The sequence below is a fragment of the Leptomonas pyrrhocoris genome (genome assembly GCF_001293395.1).
Source record: "Leptomonas pyrrhocoris isolate H10 chromosome Unknown, whole genome shotgun sequence".
NCBI lineage: Eukaryota > Euglenozoa > Kinetoplastea > Trypanosomatida > Trypanosomatidae > Leptomonas > Leptomonas pyrrhocoris.
In genome coordinates, this window is record NW_015438357.1 from 978,953 (window position 1) to 1,005,942 (window position 26,990).

At 50.5% G+C, this 26,990-nt stretch overlaps 12 protein-coding genes across 19 annotated transcripts; all 12 read left to right on the forward strand.

The window, feature by feature from the left end:
- Nucleotides 1-1,943: 1,943 nt before the first annotated feature.
- Nucleotides 1,944-4,027, forward strand: ABB37_00294 (putative NADH-dependent fumarate reductase; the record flags this gene model as incomplete). 2 transcript variants are annotated; one of them, XM_015796444.1, is made up of 1 exon in its annotated part: nt 1,944-4,027. In XM_015796444.1, exon 1 carries the CDS (start codon nt 2,537-2,539, stop codon nt 4,025-4,027), a length of 1,491 nt encoding a protein of 496 aa, XP_015664452.1. In that variant the 5' UTR covers nt 1,944-2,536. The 2 variants fall into 2 exon arrangements, with proteins under 2 accessions (XP_015664452.1, XP_015664453.1); XM_015796445.1 differs by having other exon boundaries at nt 2,494-4,027.
- Nucleotides 4,028-6,000: 1,973 nt separating this feature from the next.
- On the forward strand, nt 6,001-8,137 carry ABB37_00295 (putative pre-mRNA splicing factor ATP-dependent RNA helicase; the record flags this gene model as incomplete). Its single annotated transcript, XM_015796446.1, has 1 exon — nt 6,001-8,137. The coding sequence occupies exon 1, from the start codon at nt 6,026-6,028 to the stop codon at nt 8,135-8,137; it is 2,112 nt and encodes a 703-aa protein (XP_015664454.1). The 5' UTR covers nt 6,001-6,025.
- Nucleotides 8,138-8,552: 415 nt separating this feature from the next.
- On the forward strand, nt 8,553-9,282 carry ABB37_00296 (hypothetical protein; the record flags this gene model as incomplete). 2 transcript variants are annotated; one of them, XM_015796447.1, is made up of 1 exon in its annotated part: nt 8,553-9,282. In XM_015796447.1, the coding sequence occupies exon 1, from the start codon at nt 8,710-8,712 to the stop codon at nt 9,280-9,282; it is 573 nt and encodes a 190-aa protein (XP_015664455.1). In that variant the 5' UTR covers nt 8,553-8,709. The 2 variants fall into 2 exon arrangements, with proteins under 2 accessions (XP_015664455.1, XP_015664456.1); XM_015796448.1 differs by having other exon boundaries at nt 8,558-9,282.
- Nucleotides 9,283-9,780: 498 nt separating this feature from the next.
- On the forward strand, nt 9,781-10,550 carry ABB37_00297 (putative short chain dehydrogenase; the record flags this gene model as incomplete). Its single annotated transcript, XM_015796449.1, has 1 exon — nt 9,781-10,550. The coding sequence occupies exon 1, from the start codon at nt 9,849-9,851 to the stop codon at nt 10,548-10,550; it is 702 nt and encodes a 233-aa protein (XP_015664457.1). The 5' UTR covers nt 9,781-9,848.
- Nucleotides 10,551-11,258: 708 nt separating this feature from the next.
- On the forward strand, nt 11,259-12,071 carry ABB37_00298 (putative short chain dehydrogenase; the record flags this gene model as incomplete). Its single annotated transcript, XM_015796450.1, has 1 exon — nt 11,259-12,071. Exon 1 carries the CDS (start codon nt 11,370-11,372, stop codon nt 12,069-12,071), a length of 702 nt encoding a protein of 233 aa, XP_015664458.1. The 5' UTR covers nt 11,259-11,369.
- A 708-nt stretch (nt 12,072-12,779) lies between these two features.
- On the forward strand, nt 12,780-13,592 carry ABB37_00299 (putative short chain dehydrogenase; the record flags this gene model as incomplete). The annotated part of the gene is made up of 1 exon (XM_015796451.1): nt 12,780-13,592. The coding sequence occupies exon 1, from the start codon at nt 12,891-12,893 to the stop codon at nt 13,590-13,592; it is 702 nt and encodes a 233-aa protein (XP_015664459.1). The 5' UTR covers nt 12,780-12,890.
- Nucleotides 13,593-14,300: 708 nt separating this feature from the next.
- ABB37_00300 (putative short chain dehydrogenase) lies at nt 14,301-15,113 on the forward strand (the record flags this gene model as incomplete). Its single annotated transcript, XM_015796452.1, has 1 exon — nt 14,301-15,113. Exon 1 carries the CDS (start codon nt 14,412-14,414, stop codon nt 15,111-15,113), a length of 702 nt encoding a protein of 233 aa, XP_015664460.1. The 5' UTR covers nt 14,301-14,411.
- A 708-nt stretch (nt 15,114-15,821) lies between these two features.
- ABB37_00301 (putative short chain dehydrogenase) lies at nt 15,822-16,634 on the forward strand (the record flags this gene model as incomplete). The annotated part of the gene is made up of 1 exon (XM_015796453.1): nt 15,822-16,634. Exon 1 carries the CDS (start codon nt 15,933-15,935, stop codon nt 16,632-16,634), a length of 702 nt encoding a protein of 233 aa, XP_015664461.1. The 5' UTR covers nt 15,822-15,932.
- A 457-nt stretch (nt 16,635-17,091) lies between these two features.
- On the forward strand, nt 17,092-18,530 carry ABB37_00302 (putative short chain dehydrogenase; the record flags this gene model as incomplete). 2 transcript variants are annotated; one of them, XM_015796454.1, is made up of 1 exon in its annotated part: nt 17,092-18,530. In XM_015796454.1, the coding sequence occupies exon 1, from the start codon at nt 17,766-17,768 to the stop codon at nt 18,528-18,530; it is 765 nt and encodes a 254-aa protein (XP_015664462.1). In that variant the 5' UTR covers nt 17,092-17,765. The 2 variants fall into 2 exon arrangements, with proteins under 2 accessions (XP_015664462.1, XP_015664463.1); XM_015796455.1 differs by having other exon boundaries at nt 17,665-18,530.
- Nucleotides 18,531-19,208: 678 nt separating this feature from the next.
- On the forward strand, nt 19,209-23,355 carry ABB37_00303 (hypothetical protein; the record flags this gene model as incomplete). 2 transcript variants are annotated; one of them, XM_015796456.1, is made up of 1 exon in its annotated part: nt 19,209-23,355. In XM_015796456.1, exon 1 carries the CDS (start codon nt 20,779-20,781, stop codon nt 23,353-23,355), a length of 2,577 nt encoding a protein of 858 aa, XP_015664464.1. In that variant the 5' UTR covers nt 19,209-20,778. The 2 variants fall into 2 exon arrangements, with proteins under 2 accessions (XP_015664464.1, XP_015664465.1); XM_015796457.1 differs by having other exon boundaries at nt 20,341-23,355.
- Nucleotides 23,356-23,660: 305 nt separating this feature from the next.
- ABB37_00304 (thioredoxin-like protein) lies at nt 23,661-24,507 on the forward strand (the record flags this gene model as incomplete). Of its 3 annotated transcripts, none has more annotated exons than XM_015796458.1 (1): nt 23,661-24,507. In XM_015796458.1, the coding sequence occupies exon 1, from the start codon at nt 23,821-23,823 to the stop codon at nt 24,505-24,507; it is 687 nt and encodes a 228-aa protein (XP_015664466.1). In that variant the 5' UTR covers nt 23,661-23,820. The 3 variants fall into 3 exon arrangements, with proteins under 3 accessions (XP_015664466.1, XP_015664467.1, XP_015664468.1); XM_015796459.1 differs by having other exon boundaries at nt 23,672-24,507; XM_015796460.1 differs by having other exon boundaries at nt 23,678-24,507.
- Nucleotides 24,508-25,051: 544 nt separating this feature from the next.
- ABB37_00305 (putative mitochondrial hypothetical protein) lies at nt 25,052-26,394 on the forward strand (the record flags this gene model as incomplete). 2 transcript variants are annotated; one of them, XM_015796461.1, is made up of 1 exon in its annotated part: nt 25,052-26,394. In XM_015796461.1, the coding sequence occupies exon 1, from the start codon at nt 25,309-25,311 to the stop codon at nt 26,392-26,394; it is 1,086 nt and encodes a 361-aa protein (XP_015664469.1). In that variant the 5' UTR covers nt 25,052-25,308. The 2 variants fall into 2 exon arrangements, with proteins under 2 accessions (XP_015664469.1, XP_015664470.1); XM_015796462.1 differs by having other exon boundaries at nt 25,078-26,394.
- Nucleotides 26,395-26,990: the final 596 nt, after the last annotated feature.

Genomic DNA, 26,990 nt, shown 5'->3' on the forward strand with positions numbered 1-26,990 from the left:
GCTTTAAGCTAGTAATTTTGTTAAGTCTTTCTTCTTCTAGCTGTGCCCATTACACATCTTCGCCATATTGCCTGTTCCTCATGCGTCGCCACGCACACACACACACACACACATACAGAAGGAAAGGAAACGTGTGTTGGTGTGTGTATGTATGTGTGTTTGTGCATGTGCGCACGCCTTGCTGCGGGACAAGCGAGTTGGATCAGCACCGCCTTCTGTCACGGTCTCAACTGTCTGACTATCGTGGTGCAAATTCATTGGGCGGATGTGTTTAGGTCTCAATAATATATACTGGTTTCCACTACGGATTGTATCTTTTTTTTTTCCCACAAACATTAATGAATTGAATGCGCGTTTTTTTTTCTTTCTTTCTTCTTTCGATTTGTTATTTGTTGCCAAAAAAAGAAAAGGATCAAACATGAGGTCAAGATACTCTTGTGGTTCTTCGTTATCCTTTCCCGCCTCCCCGGTTTACTTTGACTGGAATGCACCAACCTTTCTTGACAATGGAGTGCATCCTGTTGGGCTGATCACGAAACCCGGTACACATAAACGTATCCGTTTTTTCTTTCCGACTTTTCGACGAGGCACAACTACTCGGAGCTGAGGAGGTGTTTTTGTTTTCTTTTCCAACACATCAAAAAAAAAAAGAAAGAAAGATGGAAGGCAAAAAATTTTGTTGTGGTTTCCTTTTTTTTACTATCAGCTTAACCGTGGAGGACAAGGCCAGATAGAGGTATATATATAACGCACGATTCGTTCCAATATCACGGGATCCCAGAATGGGGAAAAAACAAAACTGAACAGACGTTTTGTGTTCACACGCGTACAGTGTTTCGCTCTTCCTCCAAAAAAAAAAACATTATTATTATTATTATTATTATTGTGCGTGCGGATTCGTTACTCTTTTTTTATCTTGTTTCGGTTTCTTTTATTAACCATTTTCTTTGTCCCTGTTTCTTACCAGTAAGTTGAAGATACTCCCTCGTCTCGTGTACACGGTCGCGTGGTTTTTGTTGTCAGCCTATAGGTCTTGAAGCATACAATTTTCAGTTTTAGGCCAGACAACAGATCCCTTTCACGTAATAATTGTCAAAATATCCAGCGACCTGGAGCGCACGCATACACACACACACACACACACACACACACACGCACACGCACATCGTTAAAAAGAACGAAGGAGGAGCGGCATCGGGAGCAAAGCGGCGACATGTGGAAAGAACGATAGCGAAAAACTCTTTCTCTTGTGTTTTCTCGTTCTTTTGCTTGCTCTTTTTGGAGTATCCTTCCGGCCTCTTTTTGCACTTGAGCTTTCTCAGAACCTTATTACAGGAATCATACTTGTTTTTGTTATGCAGGCGTACTCTTTACCGTGTGAATGAGGAGGGTTTGAGATGATCGAGGCCACTCTGCACCACATGAAGTGCGGCTCTCAAAGGTCTCGACGTGGACAACGATAAGGAAGAAAGAAAACAAAAAGAAAAACGGCGCCTACCTCTGCCTTATTTATTACGATTCTCCTTGGTTTTTCTGTGCTTGGGTCTTCAACCGTCTTGATATTAGGGTATAAACATTAACATCTTCGCGAAAACTAATGAACGCAAAACAAAGCAGCACAAGCTGTCTCGTTATTCCACAGGGGTAATATCCAGCGAGGCTTTGCTGAGAGAACCATGCGCGCTTACTGCGGCGTTGTCTGTCCTACGGATGGTCGCAGCAGCATTCTTCTCCCTTGTGGGGCTGTCGGTACTTGCCGACAAAACGCGCTGTCCGCTCCTTTGTGTTGCACACATGAAGAGGACGTCACTCAGAGCTCCTCACCTGCGTGTCTGCATTTCTTTTCCTCTGATTGTGTTCAGCACTCTTCTGTTTTCCCTCATTTTGCACACGAATTTCTTCTCAACGACAACCGCCCTTCTTCTTTCACCGCTACTTGTATTAGAGCTTCGCTGCCTCTTCACCAACCTTCTGCTCTTTTCCTCACATTACTTTTCGCAAGTTGATCAGTTTATAAACGGGGTTGTGTGGGCTTCGCTCTGAAGAAGCGGCACTCAACGCCTTGAAGACTATTCATTAAACTGCTGCTTTCTTCTTTGTCTCAGCTGAAGACTTTTCCGCAGAAAAGCAGAGAGAAAAACTGTCCAGAAGGAGAGCACGGAGTTTGCTTTGTTTCTGCTGATCAATGGATCCGGCTTTTGGTGCCGCTGGTGAGCATGTGCGCCGGCGCTACACCAGCCCGGCTGGAAGGCACGCCGCTGCTGGTGACGGCGGTGGTGCTGCTGCCACCGGTCGCAAGCGTCCGGTCTCGGCGTTCACCCGCCGCCTCTTCAAAGCGACTTTGGTGTTCCTCGCGGTGTTCTTTGGTGTGTGGTGCGTGCGCCAAACAATGCGCGACGGAGGGTGGTGGGGACTGGCTCCGTCGTCGCAGAAAGGCACTTCTCCCTCTTCTCCCGCCACTCCCCTCGTCTCTTCCTCCCTGCCACCCACTGCAGAACACCTTCACAACAACCCCAAAGCTTCAACACCCACCAGCATGTCTCGCGCCGCCTCGAACATCGGCCGCGTGGTGATCATCGGCAGCGGGCTCGCTGGACAGTCCGCCGCCATTCAAGCCGCCCGCGATGGAGTGCGCGAGGTGGTGATTCTCGAGAAGGAACCGCGCATGGGCGGCAACAGCGCCAAGGCCACGTCAGGCATCAACGGCTGGGGCACCCGAGTTCAGAAGGCCGCCGGCATTCAGGACAGCGGGGAGTTGTTCGAGAATGACACCTTCGTCTCCGGGAAGGGCGGGCACTGCCAACCGGCTCTGGTCAAGACCCTCTCCGATCACAGCGCCGAGGCGGTCGAGTGGCTCTCCGCCTTCGACATCCCGCTGACGGTGCTCTCGCAGCTCGGTGGCGCCAGCCGCAAGCGCTGCCACCGTACGCCGGACAAGCTAGACGGGACGCCGATGCCGGTCGGCTTCACAATTGTGAAGACGCTGGAGAATTACATTCGCACGTACCTGTCGGACAAGGTGCGCATCGAGACGAACACCCGCCTCACCTCTCTCTTGCGGGAGCAGGGCGGCAGCTCGCCAGCGGTGCGCGGCGTCTCCTACGCCCAGAAGAACGAGGCTGGGGAGGAGCGGACGCACGAGCTGCTTGCCGACGCCGTCATCTTGGCCACCGGCGGCTTCTCCAACGATCACACCAACAACTCTCTGCTGCAGGAGTACGCGCCGCAGCTCTCGTCCTTCCCGACGACGAACGGCGTGTGGGCCACCGGTGATGGCGTGAAGGCAGCTCGCGAGCTCGGCGTGGCGCTGATCGACATGGACAAGGTGCAGCTCCACCCCACCGGTCTGATCAACCCGAAGGACCCCAGCGCGAAGACGGTGTTCCTCGGCCCCGAGGCGCTGCGCGGGTCGGGCGGCATTCTGCTCAACAAGAAGGGTGAGCGCTTTGTGAACGAGCTGGACCTGCGCTCCGTCGTGTCGCAGGCGATCATCGCCCAGAACAACGTCTACCCAGGATCAGAGAACCGCCGCTACGCGTACTGTGTGATGAACGAGGCTGCGGCAGATGCCTTCGGCCGCAGCTCGCTCAACTTCTACTGGAAGAAGATGGGGCTGTTCTCGGAGGCCGCCGACGTCGCCGCGATGGCGGACCTCATCGGCTGCTCCGTGGAAACGTTGACGAATACGCTGAACGAGTATGAGAAGCTGTCGGCGGACGGGCAGCGCCCGTGCCCGCGGACCGGCAAGAAGGTGTTTCCGAACGTGCTTGGAGCGAAGGGTCCGTTCTACGTGGCCTACGTCACGCCGTCCATCCATTACACGATGGGCGGTTGCCTCATCTCGGCCTCGGCGGAAATCCTCAACGAGCAGCTGGTGCCGATCCGCGGTTTATACGGCGCGGGCGAGGTGACCGGCGGCGTGCACGGCGGCAACCGCCTCGGCGGCAACTCGCTGCTGGAGTGTGTCGTATTCGGACGCATCGCCGGCAGCGCCGTGGCCAAGCACACTGCCGCGCCGACAGCTTGATCGGTCTCTTGTGCATCGGCATCGACAGCACTCTCACCGCCTGTGGCGTTTTGCCTTATTATTCAAGTATTCACTTCATTGATTCTTTGTTTTCTTGTTGCCGTTTTTCTTCATATTTTGGCGTAACGTGTGCAAGCACGCGGGAGCTGTGCTTCCGTGCACGTTTGCAAGGGTGCGTTTGCTGACGTCACATTTAACAAGCAAAATGCCATTTGTAGTTCCCCGTTCTCTTCGTGTCGCAAGACCTCAAAAACAAAACTTCTTTTTCTTTCCCTTCGCCGGCTTCCAAAAAAAAAAAGAAAACCACGCGTTCGGGTGCGCCGCTGGAACTTGCGAGTGGGGCGCGGCGGCCTTGGGGAAAAGGCGCCGCTTCTTCTTTTTCCCGGGCCCTGCCTCGCCGGTCTGCGCCCCCGCCCCCCGGCCCACGCCGGCGCCGCACGCAGAAGACCCCGAACAACCGACACCTTGCAAATGATCTCCTCGAAAACAGAGAGGAGTAACAACGCTCCTCACAATGTACTTGAGCTCACCCTTGGCAACTTACACGACTCTCTCTTGACTATTCGTTAATAGACCCCAAAAGCGAAGCGGCAACACAGAACTCGGCCGGCAACCATTGGGAAGGCGGGCGGCCCGCCTAACGCCCCCAGCCGGCGATATCACCCAGGAGGCAACGAGATAAGCCATCCGCTGCATTTTCCTCTGAACGCGCGCACTCAACGAACAGCATCCAACCGGAGCGTAGGTGGCGTGCAACTCCGATGCCGGCGCCCAAGACTTTGCGTGAGCTTTTCGAGCAGAGAAAAGTCCCCGCCGGGTTTGGACAGGGGCCCTCGAGGGACGACGAGGGGGACAAACGAAAACAGAAACCATGACCGCCGACCAGTCGCAAAAAACAAGCGAATGAGAAAAAGGAAAACGTGAAGGCTGAACCTTTCACAAGAGAGAGAGGAAAAGAGAGAAAAGTAGAAAAGGTTTGAAAAACAAAGACAGGGCAGCACCATTGTCGGCGTCTCGATCGCGGAAGGCTTTACGACGACGCGATAGGGTCCGCGCCTGTCCGAAGCGTAGCTTTCACATTTTGACAATTGTTGCTCCATTGAAGATGATAATCGCTGAAAACACTTCTTGAAAAGGGAAAACCAAAACAGCCGTGCGATTGGGGGGTCGGCTTTGGGCCGGGTGCGCAGGCGTGCCCGCCGCGCGGGGTTTTCGGGGTTTGCCGGGCCCCGGCGGGGGGCGGGGAAAACAGCCGGCCCCCACCCCCCGCCCCGCAAACCGCCAGCAACGAGAAGGGGGAAAATCAAAACGGGCCCAAGCGCAAGATTTCACTGCTAACGGATAATAATTTGTTTTGGGTTCACCGGGGCAGTGCGTTTCGGCACCCCCCCCCCCCCCCAGCTTCCCATATTGCCTTTTCGGTGGATTCTGCGTATGATAACGGTCGTGGTAATTACGACATCGGCATGCGTTTCTTCCTTCAAAAGCTGGCAAACGCGTGTATCGGCTCAAAACAAGCACAACAGTCTTCCAGCATCGAAAAAACTGTTTCCCGTCGAACAACAAATGCGTTAATTTTCATTCGCTGTTAAGGTGTTAGAGTTTAAGCAGCTAAACAGCGCGAATTAGACAAAGCCAATAAAATAGTCCGCCTTAACAATTTGTTGCGATATTACGGTGGGTATTGTTGGTTGGTGTCTAGTTTTTCGATGACACCACTGAACTTGAAAAGCAATTAATCTACGAGTGCAAAACAGATGGAATAGACACCGGTATCAAAAAAGAGATTCTTCAAACACACTCTCTTGTTTTCTGATTTAGTACTTTTCCAAAAAAAAAAGGAAGCGTTTTAACTTTTAAAAAGCACTGTAATTGTACTGGCACGTTTTATTTTAAAAGATTCGCTTTGCACTACCATTCCCACCCTCTTTTCGTCATCTGGCATTCTCATAACTGATGCTCCTACACCTTAAAGATACCAAAAATAGTGCACCGAAAATGCCTCCTCACGAGCGCAGTCGATACACGGGAAGGGAGTACAGCTCGCGGTATTACACTTTGCTGAAAGGCAGAGAGCAACTTCCCATTTTCGCAGCCAAGTCACGAATCCAAAAGTTGGTGAATCAATATCAGACAGTCCTACTTGTGGGTGAAACAGGTAGTGGAAAGACCACACAAGTTCCGCAGTACATTCTCGAACTCAATCCTGAGCATGGAATTGCGTGCACACAACCGCGGCGTGTTGCTGCGACTAGTGTCAGCGAGCGTGTGGCTGAGGAAATGGATGTTGTGCTTGGCGAGGAAGTCGGCTACAATATTCGATTTGACGACATGAGCTCTGAAAAAACACGTATCAAGTACCTGACTGATGGTATGTTGCTCCGTGAAGCAATGACTGATCCGTTATTGAGCAGATACAGTGTTATTGTGTTGGATGAAGCCCACGAACGCACAGTGTCCACAGATATTCTTATCGGCACAGTCAAGGCCCTGCTACCAAAACGACCGGATCTTCGAATTGTGGTGATGTCGGCGACTCTTGAAGAGAAGCGCTTCCAGGAGTATTTCCCAGAGGCTCCGTTGGTCCACATTTCCGGCCGCATGTACGGTGTGGAGGTGTACAACTCCAAGGCTCCTGAAGCAAACTACGTTGAAGCAGCTATTCGCACCGCAACCCAAATTCATCTTTACGAAGGCGAAGGCGATATTCTCATTTTTCTTACAGGTGAGGACGAAATTGAAACCACTGTTGAACGTTTGCAGAACGGCATACGGATGTCGGAGCACAGCAGCGCAAATTGCCACCGTGGGCCAGTCTCTGTTTTGCCCCTCTATTCTGCACTGCCGCCTTCCCAGCAGCGAAAGGTGTTTCAGCCCGTACCGGAAGGAACACGAAAAATTGTTGTCGCAACGAATGTCGCCGAAACCTCGCTGACAATTGATGGCGTTGTTTTTGTGATCGACTGTGGGTTCTCAAAACAAAAAGTTTTCAATCCAAAACTGCGCGTCGAATCGCTGCTGGTTACTCCCATTAGTCAAGCCAGTGCGCGTCAGCGATGCGGTCGTGCTGGCCGCACGCGCCCCGGAAAGTGTTTCCGCCTCTACACGGCGAAATCGTTCCACACCGCACTGCAGCCCAACACATATCCCGAGATTCTTCGTTGCAACCTTGGCAGCATTGTGCTGAACATGAAAAAAATGGGGATTGAGGATTTGGTCAACTTTGACTTTGTCGAGCCACCGGCTCCAGAAACCTTGATGCGCGCATTGGAATTACTGAATTACCTTGACGCCCTCGATGATGACGGTAATTTGACTGAGCAAGGTAGTTTGATGTCAGATTTCCCAGTTGAGCCTGAAATGGCATCAATGCTTTTTCACAGCGCAGAGTATGGATGCTCGGAAGACATTGCGCGGATTTGCGCCATGTTGTCGGTGCAAAACCCTTTTTTTAATCCTTCTAACGAGCAGCGCGGGCGTGCGATGCGATGCCGAGAGCAGTTTTATCACCCCACGGGTGACCATATTGCGTATTTGAACGTATTTAACGCCTTCTATGAGACAAATAACCAAAGCACATCGTGGTGCACAGACAACTATATAAATCCCCGTGTTATGAAACAAGCGGTGAACGTTTATCGGCAGCTGGTTGGAATTATGCGGCGGCTCGGACTCACAATTAGCAGTACATACAGCGCATCACAGCGTCAAGTTCAAGGTGAAGAATTCCCCGCCGAGATGGAATTCGCGAACGAAATTCGTCGCGCCATCGTGCGAGGCTTTTTTACCAAAATTGCACTTTCATTGCCCACGAAGCATCAATTTATGACGTTGAAAGATGACGTAAAGTGTCTGCTTTTCCCCGCAACGTATTTGAACCGCCGTCCAAAATTCGTTGTTTTCAACGAGCTTGTTCTTACCAGCAACACGTACATCCGAACGATCACTTCCATTTCGGAAGACTGGTTGCTTGAAATAAATCCCGCCTATTTCGCGAAGGATGAATTTGAAGGCGTCGCGAAACAAGTTTTTGATGACATTTATCGCCGACAAGCTAAGGTGAAGGAACACCACGTGAAACGATCGCGTGACTTGAACGATGACGAGTAAGATAACGAATAGTTTTTATCTCAATTTCTTATTCTTATTTGAAAGTTGGTGAAATTAATTGTTCATTTGTCAGTAGCTTGTTTGTTGGACGAATAAAAGTAAAATAATAATGTGATGTATTACGTAACTAATAGTAAAGAAAAAGAGAACGAATTAAGAATAAACATACTCAACGTCTGTTGCGAAGTGCTTATCATCGAAATGGAAGAGTATCAGTTTGTATTGAACTAACGGCAACACATTTTTATTCCGGAAAAAGGTTATATATGTGTGTATCTTTTTTAAGGGTCTAAAAATAAGCTGCTCAATTTCCAAACAAACAAAAAAAACTGTGCTCTTCACCATCTTGGAGATGACAATGAAATTAATGATTTTTTTCCCGATACTCTTTTCTCTCTTTCTTTCTTTTTCTGTTAGTTTAGCTTCAATTTTGTCTTCTAAGCAGTTTGCCTTTTCTCTTATTCCTGTCAAAGCAGATTACACAGATGCGACCCATTATCGCGTTTTTTTTAGTTGCCGTATTGGCCTTCACGCTTGTTTCGGCTGAATTGACGGAAGCCGATTTTCGCAAAATGAAGGTGAAGGATTTGCGCATCTTCCTGTCGGATCGTGGGCTGGAGTGCTCCGGCTGTCAGGAAAAGAGCGATTTTGTCCGTATGGCACACCAATATCGCAGTCTGAACCCTGCCGGGAGTGCAGAAAAGCGCGCGGTTCCTGCGAAAAAGTTTTGGGAAGCATGGGCTGATATTGCACACGCAGAGTGTGAAAAGGCAGTGAGGCTTCGCTCCAACGATCCTACTACGGAGCCGTTCAAGAGCGTGTGCAGTACACTGCGCTCCGCCACGGACTCGTACCTTATGCAACACGGCAGGAAAGTCGCTAACCAGTTGAAGAAAACGCCACATCACCTCCTTCAAACTTCATTTAAAGACATTTATTTTGAGGCTGGATCCCACCTCTTCCAGATTTTGGCTGACTACTGCCTTGCTTCTCCTGCAGCTCAAGAAAACTGCCAGTCTCTAGGTGCGGTAATGAGCGCGATGGATGGGGCGTGTGGCGCTGATTTCAAGATGTGGACAACGAATGTCGGCATTGAAAACACTAATCCAATGTACGAGATTATTGACACGCGTGATGATTTGTAGACCTTTTTTGAGGTGTCGATACTAAGCGTACTTACATGAAAACCTGCAGAGTCGCCTCTTTTATAACTCAATTAATGTGCTTACACTGAACTGTTGATGGAAACTGGGCTCTATGTCTCCATTTACAGGCAGCAACAGGAACAGAGAAAATGAAGAAAACAGAGTTCGATTTTCGAAACAGCGAATAATTTACCGTTCTCATGTGCACAATAACTGACTAAGTTCTTCCCTTCTTACAAACGATGAAACGGAACACTATTTACGTGTTTCAATGGTGGCCGTCGTCTCGATGCAATTCATGTTTTATTTTCCTTCAATATATACCGCCGAGTTAAGGTGAAGATTGAGTTCTTTGATTCAGCACTTCTGTTCTTCTCCCTTTTACCCCTGTCTTTTCAAGTATCTCTTTTTCTTGTTTTCAACCTTCTACGATGCTAACCTGGGCGTTCAAAACAAAAACATAACGAAATGTTAAAATAATCATTTGCAATTCTTATTAGCGTATAAAAGAGCATAACTTTCCGGCTGTTCAAAAAAAAAAAAGTAAGAGAACTGCCGCGGACACCATGAAGGCCGTGTTCATCACCGGTGGAAACCGCGGCATCGGCTTGGAAACCGCTCGCCAGATGGGTAAGCTTGGCTACCACGTGATAATCAGCGCACGCAAGGAAGAGGATGCTAAGAAAGCCGTGGCGGACCTGTTCCATGACGGGTTGAAGGTTGATTATGTGATCATGGACACGGAGGATACGGCCGCGGTGGAGAAGGCTGCTGCTGAGGTGTCGAAGCTGGTCAACGGCGTTCTCGACGCTCTGATTAACAACGCCGGTTGCGCCTGTCCGTGCGGCGACAAGAACACGGCGAATCTTGAGGATATGCGGAAGTGCTTCGAAGTGAACGTTATCGGCACGGCTAACGTGACGAACCATTTCTTGGAAATGGTAAAGAAGGCTCCCGCGGGCCGTATCGTGAACGTCAGCTCCATCATGGGAAGTTTTGCAACGACGTTTATAGGTTTCGAGTATGCCCCGTACACCATTTCCAAAGCCGCGCTCAACATGTACACCGTGAAGCTGGCTGCGGCTCTGAAGGATACAAACGTTAAAGTGAATTGTGGACACCCCGGCTGGGTGAAAACCGAGATGGGTGGCCCCAACGCTGAATTGGAAGTCACGGAGGGTGCGGAGACCAGCGTCTACCTTGCCACTCTGCCGGCGGACGGTCCGACTGGTGGCTACTTCCACAAGAAGGACAGCCTTCCATGGTAAGCAGAAAGCGTGCATGCGCTCCTTGTGTGCTCGATGTGTTGCACAGCATCCGACATTGCGATGCGATAGCAGCTTACGTACCGTTGAGCTTGCGGTGAGAGTTTAGCGCTGGCAAGCGTGCCTGACGAGTGTGTGGTGCTTCTGGTGCTTTGCAATCGTTGTGAATGATGCGACCGCGCTGTCACATGCGCTACAGGCTTCTACTTCCACCCCTATTATTATTACTGTTGCTCTCATCATCGTATATTGAGGTGATAGTACCTTTCAGCTGCATTTATTGTTTTTCCTTATTCTTGATGGAAATGCTGATTAGCAAGCGTTCCTTCTTTTTTCAGTGCTGCCTTATATTTAACCAATACCATTATACACATGAGCTGATAGATTGCTTTTTTTTTCTAAAGCGGCAACAAACGGTTTTTAAGAGCTCCATTTGCCGATGATGCTTATGAATTCATGGAGGATAGGTGTGCTATCGTATAGCTAATGCGGTGTAATTTGGACGGGAAAACCGCAAACGGTGCATGTATTTTCCACTGTAGGTCCGGGGGAGACTGATGTCTTTATGCGGCGAAACCTTTTCTCCAAGTGTAACTTTTGCTAGTTCTGATGTACAGCGGGTGTTTCTTCCTCCACGTACGTATCGTTTTCTCTCCCTCTCTTTCCGTCATTGTGTCATTAATCTGTTGAATCTTTGAATTTGTTAACTGCAGGGTAGCACATAATTCACCTTTTTTTTTCTACCGTAGTCTTTTCTTATTTCACGCTCACTGTTTATCTGTGATATCGTTTTCGCAACACAAAACACATAACGTGGACACCATGAAGGCCGTGTTCATCACCGGTGGAAACCGCGGCATCGGCTTGGAAACCGCTCGCCAGATGGGTAAGCTTGGCTACCACGTGATAATCAGCGCACGCAAGGAAGAGGATGCTAAGAAAGCCGTGGCGGACCTGTTCCATGACGGGTTGAAGGTTGATTATGTGATCATGGACACGGAGGATACGGCCGCGGTGGAGAAGGCTGCTGCTGAGGTGTCGAAGCTGGTCAACGGCGTTCTCGACGCTCTGATTAACAACGCCGGTTGCGCCTGTCCGTGCGGCGACAAGAACACGGCGAATCTTGAGGATATGCGGAAGTGCTTCGAAGTGAACGTTATCGGCACGGCTAACGTGACGAACCATTTCTTGGAAATGGTAAAGAAGGCTCCCGCGGGCCGTATCGTGAACGTCAGCTCCATCATGGGAAGTTTTGCAACGACGTTTATAGGTTTCGAGTATGCCCCGTACACCATTTCCAAAGCCGCGCTCAACATGTACACCGTGAAGCTGGCTGCGGCTCTGAAGGATACAAACGTTAAAGTGAATTGTGGACACCCCGGCTGGGTGAAAACCGAGATGGGTGGCCCCAACGCTGAATTGGAAGTCACGGAGGGTGCGGAGACCAGCGTCTACCTTGCCACTCTGCCGGCGGACGGTCCGACTGGTGGCTACTTCCACAAGAAGGACAGCCTTCCATGGTAAGCAGAAAGCGTGCATGCGCTCCTTGTGTGCTCGATGTGTTGCACAGCATCCGACATTGCGATGCGATAGCAGCTTACGTACCGTTGAGCTTGCGGTGAGAGTTTAGCGCTGGCAAGCGTGCCTGACGAGTGTGTGGTGCTTCTGGTGCTTTGCAATCGTTGTGAATGATGCGACCGCGCTGTCACATGCGCTACAGGCTTCTACTTCCACCCCTATTATTATTACTGTTGCTCTCATCATCGTATATTGAGGTGATAGTACCTTTCAGCTGCATTTATTGTTTTTCCTTATTCTTGATGGAAATGCTGATTAGCAAGCGTTCCTTCTTTTTTCAGTGCTGCCTTATATTTAACCAATACCATTATACACATGAGCTGATAGATTGCTTTTTTTTTCTAAAGCGGCAACAAACGGTTTTTAAGAGCTCCATTTGCCGATGATGCTTATGAATTCATGGAGGATAGGTGTGCTATCGTATAGCTAATGCGGTGTAATTTGGACGGGAAAACCGCAAACGGTGCATGTATTTTCCACTGTAGGTCCGGGGGAGACTGATGTCTTTATGCGGCGAAACCTTTTCTCCAAGTGTAACTTTTGCTAGTTCTGATGTACAGCGGGTGTTTCTTCCTCCACGTACGTATCGTTTTCTCTCCCTCTCTTTCCGTCATTGTGTCATTAATCTGTTGAATCTTTGAATTTGTTAACTGCAGGGTAGCACATAATTCACCTTTTTTTTTCTACCGTAGTCTTTTCTTATTTCACGCTCACTGTTTATCTGTGATATCGTTTTCGCAACACAAAACACATAACGTGGACACCATGAAGGCCGTGTTCATCACCGGTGGAAACCGCGGCATCGGCTTGGAAACCGCTCGCCAGATGGGTAAGCTTGGCTACCACGTGATAATCAGCGCACGCAAGGAAGAGGATGCTAAGAAAGCCGTGGCGGACCTGTTCCATGACGGGTTGAAGGTTGATTATGTGATCATGGACACGGAGGATACGGCCGCGGTGGAGAAGGCTGCTGCTGAGGTGTCGAAGCTGGTCAACGGCGTTCTCGACGCTCTGATTAACAACGCCGGTTGCGCCTGTCCGTGCGGCGACAAGAACACGGCGAATCTTGAGGATATGCGGAAGTGCTTCGAAGTGAACGTTATCGGCACGGCTAACGTGACGAACCATTTCTTGGAAATGGTAAAGAAGGCTCCCGCGGGCCGTATCGTGAACGTCAGCTCCATCATGGGAAGTTTTGCAACGACGTTTATAGGTTTCGAGTATGCCCCGTACACCATTTCCAAAGCCGCGCTCAACATGTACACCGTGAAGCTGGCTGCGGCTCTGAAGGATACAAACGTTAAAGTGAATTGTGGACACCCCGGCTGGGTGAAAACCGAGATGGGTGGCCCCAACGCTGAATTGGAAGTCACGGAGGGTGCGGAGACCAGCGTCTACCTTGCCACTCTGCCGGCGGACGGTCCGACTGGTGGCTACTTCCACAAGAAGGACAGCCTTCCATGGTAAGCAGAAAGCGTGCATGCGCTCCTTGTGTGCTCGATGTGTTGCACAGCATCCGACATTGCGATGCGATAGCAGCTTACGTACCGTTGAGCTTGCGGTGAGAGTTTAGCGCTGGCAAGCGTGCCTGACGAGTGTGTGGTGCTTCTGGTGCTTTGCAATCGTTGTGAATGATGCGACCGCGCTGTCACATGCGCTACAGGCTTCTACTTCCACCCCTATTATTATTACTGTTGCTCTCATCATCGTATATTGAGGTGATAGTACCTTTCAGCTGCATTTATTGTTTTTCCTTATTCTTGATGGAAATGCTGATTAGCAAGCGTTCCTTCTTTTTTCAGTGCTGCCTTATATTTAACCAATACCATTATACACATGAGCTGATAGATTGCTTTTTTTTTCTAAAGCGGCAACAAACGGTTTTTAAGAGCTCCATTTGCCGATGATGCTTATGAATTCATGGAGGATAGGTGTGCTATCGTATAGCTAATGCGGTGTAATTTGGACGGGAAAACCGCAAACGGTGCATGTATTTTCCACTGTAGGTCCGGGGGAGACTGATGTCTTTATGCGGCGAAACCTTTTCTCCAAGTGTAACTTTTGCTAGTTCTGATGTACAGCGGGTGTTTCTTCCTCCACGTACGTATCGTTTTCTCTCCCTCTCTTTCCGTCATTGTGTCATTAATCTGTTGAATCTTTGAATTTGTTAACTGCAGGGTAGCACATAATTCACCTTTTTTTTTCTACCGTAGTCTTTTCTTATTTCACGCTCACTGTTTATCTGTGATATCGTTTTCGCAACACAAAACACATAACGTGGACACCATGAAGGCCGTGTTCATCACCGGTGGAAACCGCGGCATCGGCTTGGAAACCGCTCGCCAGATGGGTAAGCTTGGCTACCACGTGATAATCAGCGCACGCAAGGAAGAGGATGCTAAGAAAGCCGTGGCGGACCTGTTCCATGACGGGTTGAAGGTTGATTATGTGATCATGGACACGGAGGATACGGCCGCGGTGGAGAAGGCTGCTGCTGAGGTGTCGAAGCTGGTCAACGGCGTTCTCGACGCTCTGATTAACAACGCCGGTTGCGCCTGTCCGTGCGGCGACAAGAACACGGCGAATCTTGAGGATATGCGGAAGTGCTTCGAAGTGAACGTTATCGGCACGGCTAACGTGACGAACCATTTCTTGGAAATGGTAAAGAAGGCTCCCGCGGGCCGTATCGTGAACGTCAGCTCCATCATGGGAAGTTTTGCAACGACGTTTATAGGTTTCGAGTATGCCCCGTACACCATTTCCAAAGCCGCGCTCAACATGTACACCGTGAAGCTGGCTGCGGCTCTGAAGGATACAAACGTTAAAGTGAATTGTGGACACCCCGGCTGGGTGAAAACCGAGATGGGTGGCCCCAACGCTGAATTGGAAGTCACGGAGGGTGCGGAGACCAGCGTCTACCTTGCCACTCTGCCGGCGGACGGTCCGACTGGTGGCTACTTCCACAAGAAGGACAGCCTTCCATGGTAAGCAGAAAGCGTGCATGCGCTCCTTGTGTGCTCGATGTGTTGCACAGCATCCGACATTGCGATGCGATAGCAGCTTACGTACCGTTGAGCTTGCGGTGAGAGTTTAGCGCTGGCAAGCGTGCCTGACGAGTGTGTGGTGCTTCTGGTGCTTTGCAATCGTTGTGAATGATGCGACCGCGCTGTCACATGCGCTACAGGCTTCTACTTCCACCCCTATTATTATTACTGTTGCTCTCATCATCGTATATTGAGGTGATAGTACCTTTCAGCTGCATTTATTGTTTTTCCTTATTCTTGATGGAAATGCTGATTAGCAAGCGTTCCTTCTTTTTTCAGTGCTGCCTTATATTTAACCAATACCATTATACACATGAGCTGATAGATTGCTTTTTTTTTCTAAAGCGGCAACAAACGGTTTTTAAGAGCTCCATTTGCCGATGATGCTTATGAATTCATGGAGGATAGGTGTGCTATCGTATAGCTAATGCGGTGTAATTTGGACGGGAAAACCGCAAACGGTGCATGTATTTTCCACTGTAGGTCCGGGGGAGACTGATGTCTTTATGCGGCGAAACCTTTTCTCCAAGTGTAACTTTTGCTAGTTCTGATGTACAGCGGGTGTTTCTTCCTCCACGTACGTATCGTTTTCTCTCCCTCTCTTTCCGTCATTGTGTCATTAATCTGTTGAATCTTTGAATTTGTTAACTGCAGGGTAGCACATAATTCACCTTTTTTTTTCTACCGTAGTCTTTTCTTATTTCACGCTCACTGTTTATCTGTGATATCGTTTTCGCAACACAAAACACATAACGTGGACACCATGAAGGCCGTGTTCATCACCGGTGGAAACCGCGGCATCGGCTTGGAAACCGCTCGCCAGATGGGTAAGCTTGGCTACCACGTGATAATCAGCGCACGCAAGGAAGAGGATGCTAAGAAAGCCGTGGCGGACCTGTTCCATGACGGGTTGAAGGTTGATTATGTGATCATGGACACGGAGGATACGGCCGCGGTGGAGAAGGCTGCTGCTGAGGTGTCGAAGCTGGTCAACGGCGTTCTCGACGCTCTGATTAACAACGCCGGTTGCGCCTGTCCGTGCGGCGACAAGAACACGGCGAATCTTGAGGATATGCGGAAGTGCTTCGAAGTGAACGTTATCGGCACGGCTAACGTGACGAACCATTTCTTGGAAATGGTAAAGAAGGCTCCCGCGGGCCGTATCGTGAACGTCAGCTCCATCATGGGAAGTTTTGCAACGACGTTTATAGGTTTCGAGTATGCCCCGTACACCATTTCCAAAGCCGCGCTCAACATGTACACCGTGAAGCTGGCTGCGGCTCTGAAGGATACAAACGTTAAAGTGAATTGTGGACACCCCGGCTGGGTGAAAACCGAGATGGGTGGCCCCAACGCTGAATTGGAAGTCACGGAGGGTGCGGAGACCAGCGTCTACCTTGCCACTCTGCCGGCGGACGGTCCGACTGGTGGCTACTTCCACAAGAAGGACAGCCTTCCATGGTAAGCAGAAAGCGTGCATGCGCTCCTTGTGTGCTCGATGTGTTGCACAGCATCCGACATTGCGATGCGATAGCAGCTTACGTACCGTTGAGCTTGCGGTGAGAGTTTAGCGCTGGCAAGCGTGCCTGACGAGTGTGTGGTGCTTCTGGTGCTTTGCAATCGTTGTGAATGATGCGACCGCGCTGTCACATGCGCTACAGGCTTCTACTTCCACCCCTATTATTATTATGGTATCCTCCTCGTTAATGGTAGTGGTGGTGCTTGTCTTTTCAGACTTCTTTTTCTTAAAGTCTGAGCGTGGAATGATGGAATGACGGAATGTATGAGATGAGTAGGTCTGACCGTTTTTCATGTTTCTCACCAGTTTCTCCTTTACTCTTTCTCTTTCTACCGCTTTCCGCTTTCGTGTCTTTCTTCCTTTCCTGTCCCGCCCAACCGCGCCGGCACGGCCCCGCTCTTTGAGGCGGATTATAAAGGAAGTCTGCCGCTTTGTTACTTTCCCATGCGCTTTGAAAGTATCGGCGCTTATGGACGCCCACCAGATTTTTTTTGTTCGTTCTCTCATTCTTTTGATTATGCACTTGAGAAGAGATCTGAGTCGCTCTTCGCTGTTATCCACGAGAGGAGACCTTTTTTTCATATGTGACAGTATTATTAGTTAAAACAGGGCAAAGGTGAAAATACGGACAACTCAGTTCAGCTGATGTAATATTGCTGCAGCGGGCTTTCTACCCCTCAAAACACGACATAGCAGTTTTTTCTGACACGTTACCATTCGCGTTTGATGTAGAGCAGTTGTTCGCTTTTGCTGACCTCACTGCACAAGGGAAGTAGGAAATGCTTTTCGTCGCATCTCTTCTTGTCTATTGACACGGGTGCAGTTGAACAGTAGCGTGTCAGTATCCAAGTGTAGTGGCGTTCGTTGTATATGCTATGTATGTTCCATTTCTCTTTTTACCCTTCTACCCCATTTTCTTTATTTTTTGCTCGAATGTTGGGCCATAAACTACACTTTTGACTATGATGTGTCTTGTAGATTCTCCAAAACACGAAAAGCTGTTCTGCAGCTAGTTTCTCCTTATCTTTATACATATATATTTCCTCTACAAATTTTACGCTCTTTCTTCACGAAATCATGTCGGCTATTCAGAAGGTCGCTATGGTCACCGGCGGCAACCGCGGTATCGGCTTTGCCACCGCGCGCCGGCTCGGTGAGCTGGGCTTCAAGGTACTCCTCTGCGCGCGTGACGAAAAGCGCGGTGAGGAGGCGGTGAGCACGCTGCGCGGCGATAAGCTCGATGTCGACTTGTTGCTGATAACACCCACAGAGGACGCATCGGTGGCGGACGCGTTCAAGAGGGTGGAGTCGAGCTACAAGCGCCTCGACGTCTTGGTCAACAACGCTGCAATCATGGATTTTGACAACAAGGTGTATCCACTGGACATGAAGCGCATGCGCGAGGAGTTCGAGATCAACTTCTTCGCGACGGTCAACATTACCAACACGTTCCTCCCCCTGATGCTGTCGTCGTCCGATGCGCCACGCATTGTCTTTGTCTCGACCCCGCTGGGAACGCACGAGACGGTGGAGCGCCCGCAGAACAAGTACGCCCATCCCCACTTCGCCCCGTACAAGTGCAGCAAGACGGCGGTGAACATGTACGCGCATAACCTCGCGAAGTACCTGCAGGACTACTCTGCTGAGGCGGGTGGCAGCGCTGCTGCGGCCAAGGTGAACTGCGCCTACCCTGGCTACGTGCAGACGGAGATGTGCTTCAACACGAAAGAAGCACACCTGACGCCGTACGAGGGTGCTGAGACGAGCGTGTTCCTCGCCACTCTTCCCGCTGACGGACCGACTGGTGGCTTCTACCACAAGGATAAGAAGCTCCCTTGGTAATGAAGTAGGGTTTAAACGGACACGGTGCCGCCACCATCTCATCGACGAGTCAAGTAAACTGCGGCGCAGCAGATGTTTATTCGTTTCTGTGCTCACGGTAGCTGCTTTGCGTTGTGTTGAAAGCGGGCAACAAGCTGTTCTTCTCTTTGGCCGTGTGGCAACACAGCTTCTCTGTCTGACTCACTATTCTGTTTGAAAATCTTGTTTTCCCTTTTGTTTTGATTTGTTTTGATTTGTCTCCTTTTTTTTTTCTGGCTAGTGCTATCGTAACAGACAGCCATTTGCGCTGCGGGCCACGTTCTACTCGCAAACATATAATACAATTCGACTGTTAAAGGTTAAAAGCAAACCTTTATTGTGAAAAGAGCTTTTTAAAAACGATCGATAATCTGTATTTTTTTTTTGTGGCATTACGAGTGTGCGTGTATGTTATTGCGATGCGCTTGCTGGTGCGCTCACAGGTGCAATTGCGTTCGTGTCTCTCGGGGTTCTTCACCTAACTGTTGCTTTGGAGTTAAAGAAATGTGAAGGAAAAGAAAGCAACGTTATATTATTTACTGCTTTATCTGTTGCTGATGGCTGTTGCTTTTGGAAGTAAAGTATTCTCTCTTCTTCCCTGTTCTCCGCCATCAACCTAAATCGAATGAGAATGCTTAATCCTTTAATATTTCATATTATAGACAGGAGCTGCAAAACAAAGACTGTTTTGCGCCTGCATTTGCTTTTTCTCCAAATTCATAGTTGGCGTCTACCATTTTCACCGCGCAGGCACGCTTCTCTTCGAAACCCATTTGCATTGCTTTCCGGCACTTTTGGGAGCACGGAAGTACCTTCAAATTTGTGTGTGCTGTTACGGCCGCGGGAAAGAATAATGTCGTCTCCGCCATCACTGGAACACATTGCCAGCGGACCTTCCGCGGAGGAAGCGGAGGAAGAAGAGCTCGGGATGCTTTCATCTTCCTCATCCGCCACAATAACTAAAAGAATACCCAGCAATGGCAAGGAAGGCAGCAGCAATACTTCCGCCTTTGCGAGAGGATCTCCGCACGGGAGGCGGGACGATAGAGCTGTGAATGGAGAAACGGACGACGAATTTGCGATTGACATTGCCTTCGTGTCGACGAAAGGCCCCAAGCAGCGTTCGAACTTGGGAGCTTTTGCGCTACCGACTGCAAGCAGCTCGACGTCTAGTTCCACGCAGATTCACCGTCAAGGAACACACGGATCTGGTGGGTTTGGAGCTTCTTCACAAGCGACTTTCAACGTGACAACTAAGGCGTCGCTAGCAAGCAGATACGATTCAGGCGAGGGTGAGACACTCAACAAATACAAGGGATCCGATATTCTTGATGACACAGATCGTGCCAGCGATGAGACGGAGTATCAGGCATGGAAAGCACGCGATGCGCGACGGCGCAAAGACCTCCTGGCGTAGATGAAAGGATCTCAGTGGTTTTCTGTCTGCTCTTCTTGTGGGTTTAATTGTACAGTAGCAACTAGGTTGACTATTTTAAATCACGCCTAAACATCTGCCGAGCTGCTCGTCGGTTTAGTGAGGCGGCTGCGCTTTCAGGAAAAACGTGTAAATTTACCCACGGTCGTTGCTATTGGCTGTGTTTGGCGATCTTGTGTCTCTTTCCTCGAGCTATCAAAGATGCATGAATTGTCGCACTGGCGTTGTAAAGGTACTGATCGCCATCATGTTTGTTTTGCTACGTGTGCTCGACTGATTTTTCTTCAGTTACTTCTTCTCTCGTTTCCGTATCTCATCCTTCGTTTACCTTTCTATATACTGCCTCGATGCTTGATCAGGCGAGAAGAGAAAGACGGCTTCGCATCTCGCAGAAAGGAGGCTTTATGTGTGTGCAAGTTTGCCGGCGGATCTGCACGAACAGTTGCCTTCGGAGCGCTTCCCATACATAGAACTTTACTCCTCTCATTTGCGCTGCATGAAACGAAAGCCGATTATTCTTCTGGATAAGGCCGCAGCAGGTAAATTTAGTCCTGCATTTGCTTCGGCTCTCTTGCATGCATCCTGCGAGAGCAACCGAATACGCTTATTATTTTTACTATTAGCTTCAAATCAAACGTAGTTTCACAACCACTGTAGACACGGACGTACGACTTTTCAGCACCAATAGAGATAGAGCGCCCACACCGCATAGAATAGTCTCTCTTTTTTTTTCTCCTAGAAGATCGTGACATCGATAGCTCATAAAAATAAAACAAACCACTCTACGCAACTCTCATGTCTGCAAGATGGCCCTCTTCGCTGCTCAACTCCACGAATCAGCGGCTGACGGAGAGCATTGAGCAACTTTCGGCCGAGCTAGAAAGTAAACGCAACACCGTTGCTGAGCTGCGAGAAGTGGTGGGGTTGCTGAAACGAGACCACCGACAGACCCGCCGACAAGAGAAAAACATATCGGAAGCATTAGCGAGCAAACGGGAAGAGGTCGAGAAAGATGAAGGGAAACTGAAGCAACTCACGCACGAAGTAGACGGAAACGCGCGCCGAGTTGGCCAGTTGAAAGCGGAAGAAGCGCGTCTTGGGTCTGCCGTCGCAGCACTGGAGGACACCATGGAACACAGGCGACACAAACTTGAGGAGCAGCAGAAAACAGCTGCAGCCCTGGAGGAGGAAGTGAAGGCGATTGTGCTTGCACATCTTGCGCGGCAGCGTACAGGAGAGGATCTATCGGCAGCACAAAACGAGCTATCCTCTGCTGTATGGGGAAAGCTCGAACGACTGAACGAGCGCGCAAACACTGCAGCTCAGCAGCTTGCGGACGCTCGGACTGAACACCATCACGTGCTCAGAGAACTAGATGTCGTGCAGCAGCAGTTGCAAGAGGCTGTTAAAGAACAGTATGATAGCGTGCACGCACTAGAGCTCGTCCATGCTCAAACCTCGCAGCTCGACGCGCACGTGATGACAAACGCCACCTCAATGGAAACTTTAAAGCAGGCGATGCACGAAAAGAAAGAGTTGCGCGATGAAATGCGCCTTTCTTTGGACCGGTGTCTCGCCGACAACACACAGCGTGCCGTCGCCCGCGATCGTCATCGAAGCCGGTACGATCAGCAGCTACACGCGCTTCGCCAACTAGTGGAGAGTATTCGTGGAGGGGAAGCTCATTTGGCAGGCTGCAAAGGTCGTCGACACGCGGAGGAGCACTTTTTACACCAACAACGCCGCGAGCTCGACCACATTGTGAACCTGTGCGAGGAGAAAACGTCCTTACTGGAGGTTGCGAAAGCACGGCACACGGCGCTCGTTGAGGCGCGCGCGCTGCTGGATAAACAGCTGGAATTCGACACGCCATCATCGGCTGCGCTGCGCAACTTAATTCTATCGCTCTCTCGGCAAAAGGACCTGCTGGAAGACCGTCTCGAGCGCGCACAGGTGCGGCTGGCAGAGGCGATTCAGCTCTTTGTGCAGGAGGGCCGCAAAGGCGATCAAGTCAACGAAGTTCTCGCGGAGAAACAAAAGAACTGGAAAGCGCTAAGTGAGTCTCAAGACACCACAGAGCGCGAGGTGCACCTTTTGAAGCAGCGGTGTGCCCAGCTGGAAGACGTTTTGAGTGAGCAACGCGCCTTGCTGCCTTCCATGCAAACACTCGCGCAGGAGCAGCGGGCGCAGCGGCAGGAGTCACGGTTGCGGGACATCGAGCAGCTGCGGGCGGCCCTCCTGCGGTCACGACGCGAACACCAGCAACTTCTGCAAGGCGTCACGACACTCCGCAGCAGTTTATATCGGTCTCGAAAGAGCCTGGAGAATGGCGACGTATCGCAGTCTACCATTATAGAGGAGTTGCGTCTGTTGGACGGAGAGGTGGCTGCCTTAGAACAAGAGCAGCGTACTACCACCGAGGCGCAGCGAAGTGCGGCTGCGCAGTTTGAACAGGCCAATGTGACGCTGCAGTCATTGATGAAGGCGGCAGATGTGCAAGTTGGCGTGCTCAAGGAAGCGGCCGGTGTGGAGTCGTTTCTTCGAGCTGAGGTGCAGATCAAAGAGGAGCAAATCCAGGCCGAAATGCAAGGCCGTCTGGTGGAACTGCATTTACACGAAAATGAGCTGCACGAGCTGAATGAGGAACTGCAGCGACACAGCAAGAAACTCGGCCTGCTTCGCTTGCGCTACGATGAGGTGATGGCGTCGCTCGCGCGAGCCTCACAAAAACCTCTCAACGAGGAGCAGAGTGACGCGTCGTTGTCACTGCCGTCTCTGAAGCCAGTCGCCGCCAGCAGCAACCCAGAAACCGTGCATGCCCATCTACTGCTGCGGCGCTCCTTTGAGAGAGAGCAGCTTATGCAGCGTGGGAATTATTTGGACCTTCGCTTAGTGGCGCTGGACCGTGAGACCAGCACACTGCGCCACATGCTTGACGGTCTGCGCGCTTCTTCGTCTTCTACGTCCGATGCGGCGTCTCGTATTGACGGCGCGGCAGCCAGTAAGGCGGTGACATATCCTACGGAAAAGACAAAACAACGCGGTGTTATGGCGGTCGAGAACGAGAACGCGTCGCCGGTACCCACCGCAAAGTCTTCGTGCTCGCCTGCTACCATGAAAGACGAACTGGTGAACAGTGCCCTTTCAAAAGAGCATTATTGGAAGATGGAGTTGGATCTGCTTGATGAAGCCGTTGCTGCGATGACCCACGAGCGTGATCGAACGCGAACGCAGCTGAATGAGCTTCGTTCTACCTTAAAGGAGTTGCAAAATACCGAGAAGCAGAGGCGAATGCGTTTGCAAAAGTTGCGCGAATTATGGGAGCGCTCGCAGAAAAGCGCCAACGCAGCTGCGATGAAAGGCATCAGGTGATGCATTTTTCTGGCTCACTGAAGGATCGTTTTATTTTATCTAAAAATCCCTTTTTTCTCTCTTTTTTCTTCGTCCTGCACTGATTTAGAAATGCCGAAGCTGCAACGAGAAGAGCACATATTCGGAAAACTGAGAGTAAAACGTTTTGTTTTGCTGTACTTTTGACCCTTGCGATGTGCGCGTTCTTTCGATTACATGCGCTAAACACTATTCGCGCGCTGCCTCGTAAAGTGTATCTCTCTATCTTTTTTGTTGTCTTCGGTTCCACTTTCTCGCTCCACATTTCCTCGGCTCTTTTAAAATGAAGCATTAATCAAGCGGAAGATTTGCTACTTAAGCACTATTTCTCATAAGCAGTGAGTCGCCAAGCAGGAACAGCATTTCGACATCAAGAAGCGCAAGTGTTGCACAGAAAGCACTCTATTCACTTGAATCATTTTCCTCGGTGGCATCAACAACGACAAAATGCAAAAGATCGAGACAGCAGAACAGTACGCGGCTGCCAAAAAGGCAGCTGAGGGTGCTCGTGGCCTCGTCGTCCACTTTAGCGCCACGTGGTGTGAACCGTGCAAAGCGGTGAACGAGTTCCTGGAGAAGCAGTCGGGGATGTATGAAGGGCGCGTGGCCTTTGCTGAAGTGGACTGCGAGAAGCTAGGGGATGTTTGCGAGAGCGAGGACGTCAATTCGGTGCCTTTCATCGCTTTTTTCCGAACACCCATCGCAGGCGAGACTCGTCGCATGGAGCGCGTGGCGGATGTGGTAGGCGCCAAGCTGGACTTGATCGACATGAATATTCGCTCCCTCTTTGGCGACAACGGAGGTAAGGGTGTTCAGCGTGAGGATTTTGCCTCCGTGGATGACTACCTTAAGTATTTGACCACACGCAAAGGTGTGGTGATGTTCATCACGGGCACCCCGTCGCGTCCTCGCTGCGGCTTCACCGGCCGCCTGTGCGAGCTGATCCACGAGTTGGGTGTGCCGTTCACCTACTACGATGTGATGGCGAGCGATGAGGTGTGTGAGCGACTCAAGACGTACGCGAATTGGCCCACCTACCCACAGGTCTACGTCGATGGCGAGCTGATTGGCGGGTGGGACATCTGCCGCGAACTCAACGAGGAAGGCGAGCTGAAGGCCACACTCAAGTACTAGGAAGTGCTATTCAGTGGCGTGGCGGCACCATCAGTGCACTTCACTGGACCGCCCTTTGTTTATCACGGTACCTATTAACGCAGCTTTTCTTGCAACCGAGCAGGAGACACGTGTCACACACACACACACACACACACGCACACACGCACACACGCACACACACAAAGCCTTTCACTAGTATACGAGCGTTTATATCTACTAATTTACTCCTATTTTGCTTATTCAACGACGTGATAAGTAGCTGACCCCCAGAGCAGCCTTTGCGGATTTAACGAATGCAGATAAATGAGACCCTTTCTTTTTTGCGTGCGCATGGATTGGAAGAGCTTCGGGCGGTTCGCTCTCTGTGGGAGTGGGTATGTGCGCATGTGCACACGAATTGCAAGGGCAGCTGAAAGAAAACGAGCGCAAACAATAGTGGCGTTTGCTGACGAGGCCACTCGTGCTTTGTGTTTCCATGAGATCCTCCTATTGAGCTTTCAACAACTTGAAGCGTAGCACTCTTTCCCTTTCTCTCCTCTTTTCTTCCTTTCAAACGCTTGCTAGCACCGTCTTTTGGCCCACCCGTTCAGCCGGTAGATGATAGTTGCTGTGCTCTGTGGGTGAAATCCGTAGATGCTGCTGCGCATTTTTGCTGCCATCTGGAAATCGCATCATCACTGGGGTCAACGCCAGCCGTGAACATCATCTACTGTTTTCCTACATCGCTTAGTATTGTATTGGTGGGAAAAACGCACTTCTTCCTTCGATCGCTGTCATCGTTTACTCTGTTTTCCTTTTCCTCCCTTTTTTTTTGCACCCATGATGGCAACAGCGCGTGGCGTCTCGTGGACGCAGGCCCAGCAGAACGTGATGGCCGGCGTGGCTCGCACAGTTCTCGGGTGGCTCGAGAGACTGAAGAATGCGATTTCCGACACCCCGCTCTACTTCTGGGTTTACATCGGTGCCCTTGTGTGGATCACCCGTCAGCTGACGAGCCGCAACAGCCGTGCCACACGCCGAATCACTGTGGCGGGCCGAGCTGTCCACTTGAACTCCGCCGAGGCGGATATGGCGGCGAATGTGGTGGACATTGACCGGATCGACGTAGATTTCAGCGACGTGGGTGGCCTAGATGAAGTGAAGGACGCGCTGACGGAGCACATCAAATGGCCCTTCCAGCACCAGGAGCTGTTCAGCGGCAAGACGGTGCGCTCCCACCCCAAGGGCGTGCTTCTCTACGGACCGCCTGGAACCGGCAAAACGTTGCTGGCGCGTGCATTGGCGAAAGAGCTGGGCTGCTCTTTCATCAACGTCAACACGGAGTCCATCTTCTCCAAGTGGGTCGGCGACACGGAGCGCAACGCGGCAGCCATCTTCACTCTGGCTGCGAAGATTGCGCCGTGCGTCATCTTTGTGGACGAAATTGATTCACTCTTGAGCAACCGTAGCGCGATGGACGCGACGCCACACACGCACGCCAAAACCATCTTCATGACACACTGGGATGGACTGGAGAAGGATCCCGACGCGCGCATCATCGTCGTGGGCGCTACAAATCGGCGATTCACCATCGACGACGCCATCCGCCGCCGCCTTCCGCTTCAGCTAGAGGTTCCGCCGCCGGACCTGAAGGCGCGCGAGAAGATCCTCAACATTCTCCTGGCCAATGACTTAGAGGGCAATCCGAAGAAGGACGGGCTGATTCGCTATGTGGCGATGAAGACCATCGACTACACCGGCTCCGATCTCACTGAGCTATGCAAGGCAGCTGCGTTGATGCCGCTGCGGGAAATGAAGACGATGAAAGGCGAACAGAAGACTGTATCAGACACCACGGAGGCGATTCCGCCGCTCAGTCAGGAGCACTTTGACAAGGCAATGCAGCGTGTGAAGGCTTCAAAGTAGCCCTTTTTTTGTGGCCGTCCGCTCCGCCAAAACCGCGGTGCTGCGTGACCTTCTTCAAAATAACAACGAGATCATAAAAGGCCGGCTAACACTTGCCCAATCTAATGTTGCAGTTTATACATCCGCCCACACGAACGTAAACCAATGTGGCATTTCGACTCGATCTTAGTCCCGCCCATTTTTTTCTCGCAGTTGAGGATTATGGTTCGTCGTTCGACCTTCGATTTCGTATCACAAGGATCTCTTTTTTTTCCCCCACCTTTGTGTGTCACTTTCTTGTGTGTGCTGGTGACTCCCTACCTTTCAATAGCCGAGTTTTTTTTTCTCTTGATGCTGCGCATTCTTTTGTCTTCTTTACAATGTTGTTCTGCATGAAAATGCGTATAATCTTAAAGCAAAACCAAAAAAGTGGAGTGAAATCAACCCGAATTCTCAAGTCTCTAAAGGAACGTTGGATTGAGGGCATCTCGGTCAAATCACTAGATGAAATGAAGTGTACGCGTAGTACGGTCTGAGCAGGTTTTGCGCGTGCTGGACGGGCCAGCGCTTGATTGACGGAGCTCAGGGACGAGTCTGCGACTTGAATTGCACCAGTT